Source organism: Limulus polyphemus, unplaced genomic scaffold (genome assembly GCF_000517525.1).
Source record: "Limulus polyphemus unplaced genomic scaffold, Limulus_polyphemus-2.1.2 Scaffold306, whole genome shotgun sequence".
NCBI lineage: Eukaryota > Metazoa > Arthropoda > Merostomata > Xiphosura > Limulidae > Limulus > Limulus polyphemus.
In genome coordinates this window covers 687,641-698,323 of record NW_013665916.1, presented here as the reverse complement: position 1 = coordinate 698,323, position 10,683 = coordinate 687,641, and the positions used below count along the sequence as shown (strand labels likewise).

Sequence of the window (10,683 nt, the reverse complement as noted above, 5' to 3'; positions counted from 1 at the left end):
TATATATATATATATATATATATATATATATATACTAGTTCAGAATATATCTGTAGTAATGTATATCCTGGTAATTTCTCTAACTTTTCATGCAGATGTTCTGTATGTAGTAATAACATTATTGTTAAGTTGATGCCAAAAGGTCACAAATGGGCTAATCCCTTTTCTTAGGTGAAGGTTACTTGTGGCAATGTCTATTATATAGAAGCTTGTATCAAGTTGACCCTGTGTCCCCTTCTTCTGACAGGGCAAGTACATCTCGAGGTCCCAGATACTTTTACAGGTTGGTATGAGTTGGAGTACCCTTTCTTGAATATGTTAGTTGGAATAGCTGGGGATGTAGGTAATCCATAAATTATTGCATACTGCAGTTGGACCTTTTGTCTGACCTAGTGTGGTATAATTAATTATTTCTGTTCTTGCCCTGTGTGGACATTTTAAAAACTTCCTCTCCACTCCAGCAGCTAATGAAGATATAATGGAAAGTTGTAAGTTATCCAGCTTGGTAAAATACACTACACTTTTATAAGTATAGATTTAGTTCATTTGTTCACTTTGGGTTCTTTTCATTTGCTTTCCGGGTTCAGTTTTTTTTTTCTCACTTAACAGTCCTGAATCTGCATTTTGCAAATACTTTTAACTACAAATATCAGTGTATCTGAATGATACAGTGTCATGTTATATGGATAACATCTTCATTGGTCTCTTCTTGGAAAATCTGATGGTCCATTAGCTCACTGTACTCGCATTATTCTATACTGAGGGATGTGACATCATGAAAATCCATGTATGTGGATCTTGTTATATGTAATCTGTCATCTATTTATAAATATATATTTTTGTCTTTTTAAGTTTATTTTTTTTTATGTGAATAGGCTATATTTTCATATTAAATTTTGTAAGTATAGAGAATCGTGATTTATTTGAATTTTTTTAAGTTAGATCATTCAAAGGCATATTTTATTTTTGATCTTAAAAATTAGTACTTTTAAGTATGGTTTATTTGATTTATTTACTTTAGTATCTTTGTTGTTTACAACTAGTTTGGATTGATCTTTTTTTTATGCAGAATTTATATTTTTTACGTTGCTATATTTTCATTTATTATGCTTTTAGTATTACTTTCTTTGGCTAGGTATGTTTCAGAAATTAACTTTATGCTGCTAAATTTTTTGTTTCTGACTTAGTTTGAGTACACGTGTATATATGTGTGTGTGACACACTAATATAAAGTGTAGAAAATGGGTACTTGACAACTTTCATATGTTCTGAATAATTCAAATTTTCATATAGAAAGGATAACAAATATGAAATTCAGTTACAACATTAGAACTTACTTCACAGGAACAAAGAAGATCCAATAAACAAATGATAAAAAAACAAAGCATCAAAGATCTGGTAAAAAATCATTTCCTTTCATATTAATATCTCTCTTTAAAATATAAAGCACTTCTACTTAGTTACTTATAGAAGCCAAACTACCAGCTTTAAGTTGTTTGCTTTCACACCTTTCCTTATCTTAAGATATATAGTTCATAGATATGTATTATTATTATTATGGTAAATGAAGCATGTATGATGTACTTAAACCATCTTGGAGGTATACTGTATTAGCTGGACAGTTAATGGAATTTTGTAATGGATTGATTGTCAGGTTCATTAATCAATTACATTAAACTAATTGATTACTTTCACAAGACTTGGATATTTGGAATAAATGAAAATAGTAGTAATTAGAAACACTAATTTTGATTAGTAGATTACTTTCAGAAACTGTGACACTAAACAGTTAAGCTTGAACACCCTTGCATTAATTTACAATAATAATGGAAAATCATATTGGCAGTATTTCAAGAAGGTGATTATTTTTATGACATTAATCAATTATTTTGTTACACTAGTTTATTTAATCAGTACTTACAGGTAATTGATTAATCAAGTTAATTGTCCAGCTCTACTCTGTGTGTGTGTATGTATGATAAATATTCACAACATCACGTGATGATTCTTAGAATAACCTATGCTATCCAGTCTCCAGATACCATATAGTAAGATGTAAATAATTTGAATTTCATTAAAACACTTTCTTTAGCTATTGCACATTTTCAGTTTCATCATTTTATATCTTCTTCTCTTCTTCCTCAAAGGATTTTCTCTTTACATAAAATATTGTATAATTATTGTAATGCTTTGAGTCAATGAATCTTCTAATTGGTATAATTTTTAATTAGACTCCATTTTGCACAACATTTGGAGGTTTTGTGTATCATAATATAAATTTTTAGTACATATTATCTGTTGCTAAGTTAATACTGCATTTACTCTTGTCACATATTGTACTGGTTAAATACAGTAATACCCCCTTTTTTTTCCCCTCTCATCTTTCTATAAATATATTTACACATGGTATGCTTATAATGTTTTGTTTAAAGGCTTTAGAGATTGGCATATGCAAGTTTAATGGTGGTGTATCCCAGATTATCTACCCTTTCTGAGTAAACTGACTTCTTTCTGTATAGATGTATTTATAGTTATGTGTGTTTATATTTGTATTATATGCATATATCTTTTAAGTGTTTGAGACCATAGATGTTATTCTAACCACAGTCCTAATTTTGTTTCTAACAAAGAACTTTAAAGCTACCTTTCACACTTACTTAAATGATGTTTTATTACTGATAATCTTTCTGATATAGTAAAGTTGTAACCCATTCGAAATGCATGCTTGAGGCTGTGCATCAGTGTAATTTTGATGAAATAAATGTGAATATTCTTCAGTGAGTGGTTTATCATGTAGAAATAGTGCCTCCAAACTGCACTTGGCAGGACCAGAAAGTAACTTCCTGTGATTATATATTGACACACAGATTTGTATATATGTAGTACATATTTTACAAATTAAAGCATAACTAGCCTTATTACATTAATAGGAAATAGGAAGTCAATGGCAGTACCCATGAGTACAAATAAGAGTTGTAATTAATATCACAGAAGGGTGATCTTTGAAGTAAATGAAAACTTGTCTATTCAATTCACAAATATGCATTGCTTTCATGACATTTGTTCAACCATCAAATACCTCAAGTAGCTTAAGAATGAAATGGATTATTCATGATATTCCACATGAAGATATATCAGTCAAGTTACCAGATGTAGTGGTCATGGATTTCTGTGCAACTGGACTGTTGAAACAGGTGCTAGGAAATCATTTTCCTTGTACACTAAGATGGCTTATGGAAAGTAATCTGGGAGGAGTTGCTATAAACATGACAGCCTTACCATGAAGCCTTCTACAATAAAAATGGCTATTGTTAAGATGCAGAGTCACCAGATATAGTAAGACTGGACATTGCAACATGGAATGTAATAATTTTCTGAAGCTCAAAAATGGTTTTAATATAACATACTTAAACCTCTGAATAAAACCAAAATGCTACATGTTCAGATGCTATCATTATCCTTTCCATAGTTTATTACCTTTAAAAAAAAAGGTAAATTTGCTACTGTGGTATCCAACTACCAGAATTAGTGTTTGTAAAAATTAAAAGCAGAGATAACAGTTAGAATAACTACAGAAAATACAGGAGAGAGAGAGAAGGATAAAACTACAAAATACAACTAAGAAAAAATAATGTGGAAATTTGTATACAGAATATGGACCAACTTGGAACACAATCATCTGGAAAGAGGCCGGCAACAAGTTGTACTCCTGTCATGGTAATGCAAAGTGCAGCATCTTGTAACAGGTGAGAATCCACAAAAGGTCAATGACAAAAGCCACTCACAGGTCCCAGACAATAGTATAAAACATATTAGGTAAAAGTGACAAGCACAAGTCATGTGTATTTGCCACAGGCGCATATATGCTTCCATCTAGAGAACTGTCATGCAAGTTCAGAATTTTGCACCACCATGAAGAAATGAAAGGGTATTTCCCCATCAAGTTTCTTAACAATTACTACTTTCAAGTTCAGAAAGGTAAAGAATATTAAAATGTGTGTCATTTTGTTTTTAATGTATCTAAAAACAAATCTGGCACTGGAAGAGTTGTTTATCTATAAATAAAGCAGTGAGTTAGTTAAAGCATTTAATACATTCAGAAGCTTTATTACCATAGTGCTTATATTAAGTTATGCTTTAAATAACATACAAGCTTCAACTCCACAACAAACACAAAACTGTTGGAAATATCCTAACAATTATTTTAAGCTATCATTAAGAATCACTCTTGAGAAAAAATAAAGCTGAAGTATGGGAGAATTTTTTTTTCGTTTTCAGTTAATTGAAAGAATTAAAGTAATTCTGTGGAAACATGCAAATTTAGAGAAACATTATCATTTATAATATTATGATATCTCAAGCCAAATAAATTTTATCATTTGAAAATTCAACATTTTAGCTTTACTTTGGTTTAGTTTGAATGGTTCAGATCTGTATATATGCAGTCACTGTGTGTGTGTAATTTCACACCTATAGTTTGTAGTCATGCATAACAACTCCCTGTTCCCTCATTTATTGTTAAGTTGTAGTGCTTCACTACCTCAACAAGTACATCATAAGAATGAAGTTAGCCTGTATGCATTGTTTTCCGTATTGGTTGAGCTGCAGGCTGAAAAATATTCATTGTCAGACTAGCTTTGTGCTAAAAGATTACTTTCAACTTTTGTCTAATAGGTGACTTAGTGTTTGACTTGGAAGGGTAGATATACGATTTAAGTCTTCCTTGATTTTTGTAATGGGTAAACACAAGGTTTATTTCTTAAAGGATTAAGTACAAAGTGTACATGCTGTACAACATTCTATAAAGCAAATTAATATGATTTTGTTAGGCTTAGCACATGCAGAAATATTCTCTTTAAAACTTCCCTGTCATTGGACAATGCAATATTTTCTGTGATAATTTTATTTATTGCAATAAATATAACTACCAAATATTGTTTATGCTTGATATATTTTTTAAAGAGAACAAACTACAATAAAAGTAAGATACCTTAGTATCACTGTTATTTAATATTTCTATAAATTATGTTGGAGCTCTCCCAAGATATCTAAGATTTTGGAGAACCTTAAGTTAAAGATTTTGAGAACCCCTGTGATAGTTGACAGCCAGCCTAAAAAGCTTATGTCAGATGCAAACAGTAAAGTATGGTCTTACTTAAGATCGTAAACTTTGGATATTGAATGGCAGGAAGCATGTGGTCTGATAAATTGTTTTTCGTACTTTTCTTTACTGATTATAGATTACACAAGCCATTAAATTCTGTCTGGTATAATGCTAGTACTTGGAACATTTTGCCAGCAGGAGAAAGCTGAATAACACCTGAATCTTTTTGCAGATCGTACTCATTCCACATCTGCGTTTTCACTTTGAGAAACAAGTGTTCATCTGAAACAATAATGCAACAATCCCTATACTTTCATAACAGTGATTTTCAGTAATACTTCTTTGGTCAATATTCACCAGATGTTAACACGGTTAAACATCTCTAGGGTGGATTTAAATGTCGCATTAAGCCAATAGTCATTGTAGATTTCTATTTACATCTGTGATTCAGTAACAGCCACACTTTGAAGAATGTGCTACATTGGAACAAGACACATTCGCAAATATTATGAAGTTTGTTACGCTGAGTCCAGTTTGTTACCGTAATGAATTTTTTCATTCCGTTATTAGGTAAAATTGCTTTTAAAGTAGCCAATCAGTGCGTGTTGGTTTATAGACGCGCTAGAAACCGGCCATGTCTGTCATAAACTCGCAATCAACATTAATCTGGTAACCCACTTCCTGTAAATTTAAGTAAAGAATGTTTCTTCTATCATTTTCATACAATTTTTGTTGCTGGCAATATATTTTCGTGTTATACTTTAGAGCAAAATTGTCTAACCTGTTTTACCAAACAGGAAGTATGAAACAACTCAATACAAATTTTATCACTCTGTGAGTGTTTAAAGTAATAACACAATATTGATTACAGTGTTGTGATTAAATTAATGTTGGGCTTCGAATGCATCCCGATAGACCCAGTTGAAAAACGCTGGCCTAAGGTAGGTAAGGTACAACGTAATAAAATTCCGTGCTCGTTTGCCTATATTAACGTTAAGACGTGAAAGGTTATTCAACTCCAATGATTTTTTTCGTACCTACTTGTATAAGTTGTAATCGTAACATGAAAACACATGATGAACGCATCATATTGTTTAGTGTGGCGAGTCCTTCACGGTTAAGTACGTCTGCTTGGTGTTTTTTTTTTTTCGCTGATAAGTAATCCTCGTATACGGTTTACACTGGTTAAAACTGTAAAGATGCAAATCTTATAATTCCAAGATAAACATGTTAATACACTGTACAGAAAAGCTGATTTCAGGACAGGAATTATGTGCAAGTTAGTGAGAAATAAATAAGGAAATTATAAGTATGAAAGTGAAATTATTTATTTTTGAAAATATATTTTCGTGTCTGTTGTAGTAACATTTTGTAAATATTTGATAATTTACCGTCACTTCAGATGGAGTGTATAAAATATTAGATAATACCATATGTATTTTCAAAGATCTGATTTATTTTTCAGTATCCCACTTTTTCTATCTTATAAAACTTTTGTATGGGACAATCTTGCAGTTTTTCTGTTGTTTTATAAAGTAATTTATCAATACGTCTTTGTTGGATGAAATACATTATTCGGGCAGAAATGTAGATAAGTAAACGTTTCGGGAAATAACCATTTCTCCCTCAGTATGTCATATCTTGTATATGGAATATTTGTTAGCAGATTGCTACGAATCGAACATACTCCTGGTTATGAAAGGTTGCAGCGTGTGGGATATGATAAAGCTCCCTGGTGTTGGGCTATAATACTATATAAATATTTTTTAAGTAATAAAATATAAAAACCCGGAGGATGCTAGTACATGATTTTTGATTTTTACAATTCTTTCCTTATCGTTTTGGAAATCATTATCACAAGTTTACTAGCTGTTTGCAGTTGTATTACTAAACAATCTATTCTGTATGTCAGCCTGTTTACAAGTTTTGTCATATTTCTGTTAAATACCTACAATCCCAGACTAAAACATCCAGCAGTACAGACATGAAACCAGAGTATACCCCCCGAATATGAGCAGCTAGAGTGCAAGACGTTGAGGTATTTAAATATAAATAGTTATATAATTCTAATTTGTGAAAAGCAACAAAAAAAAGTAATAATTATATTTGCTGTAAACTTGAACTTTTCTTGTGTTTACAGGTGACAAACGTTTTTTCCAACTCTTTGTTTATTACTTCTCGAGAACAAAGTTCACACACCATTATAATTTTGATAATAAAGTTAGAAACAAAACGACTTTTACTCTCCAGATAATAATAATAATAAAACTTATTTCGGCTAACTTGTTTTTATTATCACCTGGAGAGTAAATTTTTTTGTTTTATTTCCAAAATGTCTACATCCCTCCAGAATGCACCACAAATCCTGAAAAACTCCAACGTAATTTCTACTTTTTATTGTTGATATTTTTTAAGATTACAAAGTAACACACTAAATGCAAATTTTATCCTAAAAGTTTTGCCTTAATGTTATTAACAGTTATCCAGATACATTTTCTGTTCGTTTATCCAGTTGGCGTCTTCCAACACAACACGACTTCGAGCCCTCTCGATGAGATTGATCCTCATCGTATCCTGGCTGTAGATGACTATCGTTTACTTATGTTCACCAGTTTTGAGATTTCTTGGTATTTTACGGTTTATGTAGCCATGGAAGTTATTAAAGAAGATTTGAAAACGGAAAGTGAAGAATACTGACAAATAGTGGCTACATTAATTTCGTAATGAATATGTAGTTACAAAACGTAAATATATATAATACATGCATACAAATCAGAAATGTTCAAAATGAGGCTAAAAAATCAAAAATTATTTTTCCATTACCAGCTCTTGACGACAACAAGAACTGGTAATTTAAAAATAGTTTTTTTATTTCCCGTCTCATTTTGAACGTTTTAATTTATATTAATTTCATTGTTTTAATGTACTGATTTTAACGCCTATTTACAGTTAATGTATTTGGTTGAACGTGTAACGCGTAAACGAATAATACAGTATTACAATACGTGCTTATTAATTAGCTAGGCTGTGGGTGAACGTGTATCAAATTTCTTCCATGAACGCGAATTGTTTAAATGTGGTTCTTAGCAAGCATATATTTTTTTTGGATTAAAAGAGCAATATCACAAATTTACTAATGTTTCAGTCGCCCATTTTAGTGAGAAAAATATGCTAAAAGCCCAAGTCTGTTTTTCTTTTTGGTCTGACGCTGGATTGTGGTGCCTTTAAGGCATACTACCACTCCAGCTTTTGGTCTGACTCTAGATTGTGGCGTCTTTATGGCATACTACCACCCTTCAGCTTTTGGTCTGACTTTGGATTGTGGCGCCTTTGCGGCATACTACCACTCTTCAGCAATGGAAAGCTAACGCAAAGATGGGTATAGCAAGTCCTATTGAAATCGGTGCCCCTAATTTATTCATATAGTGATTTTAACACGTCTTGATACGTTACACTGAAGTATTACTTGCTGATCCAAGAACCCATGCAGTGTTGTAGAACATTAGTGAGAAAGAACATCGTTAACAGTAACAAAACAATCGTGGGAGAATACTTATTCAATATCGTAATTCAATGTGTAGACGTTCTTCTATGTAAAGTACTCTAAGTTCGGTAGACAACTGTCGTTATTGATGAGGATAAGTAGTGCATGCACGTAGCAGTTGTACTTGAATACATTAGTAGAATGTGATTGGGAGGCTGCTATTTAGTGTGATAGTTTAAGTCACTTTCATTTGTCTCGGTTTTCCTTATTTTCATTACTTACATAGGTGCCCTCCTTCAATTTCATGATTCTCAGTGCAAAGTTGTGAAAATTAATTTTTATATCGAACCTGTTGTAATTTTTTGGAGGGGATTGTTTTTTATGTTTTATTATTGTAAGTAATGATCCGCCTCAGTATTAGCGTGTACGTGAACATAACGTACAGAGGTGTGTGGATATATTTACCAATCATTATGAAATAGTCCAGAAAAGACGATGGTATATTGCTAGTTAACTAGTTTTACTGTTTTATTCCAGAAGCTTCTAAAATATCGAGGAAGGGTGTGTCGGTACTGCAAAAGAAAATTCTAGTCAGAGGGGAATGACTGATTGACAGGCAACTTTTGTACGCTACGGGATTCACAAGAAGAACCCCTAAACTATGTGAGCTAATACGAAAATTCTAGAAAGCGGGCAGGACATTATGATTTGTTTAGAAACAATAGATCTCGTACACCATGACGTCATTAGTGTAAGAGGGAATATGATGGTTTGCTGAAGGACCCTGGTTGTCTGAGTTGAATCCCTTTTATGTATTTTCTACACTATCGTCACAATGGTTAAAACCACGTGGGATAAAAAAGTTTGATAAATCACAATTAGCAAACGATGAAACCCTAGCGGGCACGTCTTTTTCAGTAATATGGGCTATCGTATCCTTTTTTATGAGTAATGATGGATTTTTGTCAAGTGGGAAAAATCATGACTAGTTCTGAATTACATAGTACATCAGTCATCATCATTTTACAGTTGTAAAACTTTATTCGTCTAGCAAATCTCCACACAAAAAAGCTGCTTTTTGACTGAAATACAAGAAAACAAAAAATGACTTTTCTGTGTTAGATTCTCGGCTGATTTTTCTCACGTATCATTTATGCTTATGTCGTAGTGGAAAGGCTAGATCTGTCTCATTCACCAACTTTTTTTTAAGTGAAATAATAGAACTGTGTTTAAGTATTATATAACAACTTATAAATGATTCCCAGTTTGCCCCTGAAGAAGAAAGGTCCACTTTTCGAAATCGCTCGCGTTATAGTGTTTTTATTCATTTCTATCAAGACTTTTTGAACCTACATGTTTTTCTAACATCATGAATAACAAGTTAAAATATTTTATTTGCATTAAGAAAGTTAAGTAATAGTAATCCCCAGTGTCCATTTGATGATTAGTGTTATGTTTAATGAAGTGTTACAGAGGGGTGTGCCAGACTGCGAAGTGGATGGCCATGGTTCGGTTAAAGCTGCAATATGCTGTTGAACACGCTCAGCGTCGTCAATTGTGGGGACAGTATACCCGTCATCTCCTCTTCTAGGTCAAGATTAGTCGTGTAGGGAAAAATACTGCTGACCTTTTGCCCTCTTTCTGTGAGCACTTCCGAATTAAGGGGTCTCTGACCTCACCGTTTAGCCCATGCGTCATGTAAGGTGCCATTCAGGTTGAAAATGCCAAATGAGAATTATTATAAAATATAGAATCGAAGCAAAACGTGCATGTTGTTAATATTATTATTCTAACTTATTTACAAAGTCACACAGACATTGGTTTATTTTTATATGCTTGGAACGTTATTTTTGATTTATGACAAGGTATACAATACGATTGTAAACGAACGCGCCAGTATATTTATATGTGGATGACTACAAACAGTTAATATCTCGGATATAATGTGAAATTCGTACGGAATCAACACTAATGAATTACGGCATGACCACATGCTATACAATACCTGACCTATCTTACTATAAAGGATGATTCATAATGTTTGTGTGTGTTAGCATCCTTTACCTATGGTTGGTTGGCTCGGTCATCGTAATTT

General features: G+C 32.3%; 2 protein-coding genes across 2 annotated transcripts in view; one reads left to right on the top strand and one right to left on the bottom strand.

Annotated features, from left to right (window-relative positions):
* Window positions 1-3,716, bottom strand: part of LOC111085277 — a 22,695-nt gene extending 18,979 nt beyond the window's left edge. Inside the window, exon 1 of the mRNA XM_022383066.1 lies at window positions 3,665-3,716. Coding sequence (XP_022238774.1) covers window positions 3,665-3,716 — 52 coding nt within the window. The remainder of the gene's footprint in view (window positions 1-3,664) is intronic.
* Window positions 1-10,683, top strand: part of LOC106457241 (USP6 N-terminal-like protein) — a 58,087-nt gene that overhangs the window by 8,780 nt on the left and 38,624 nt on the right. The window lies entirely within an intron of this gene.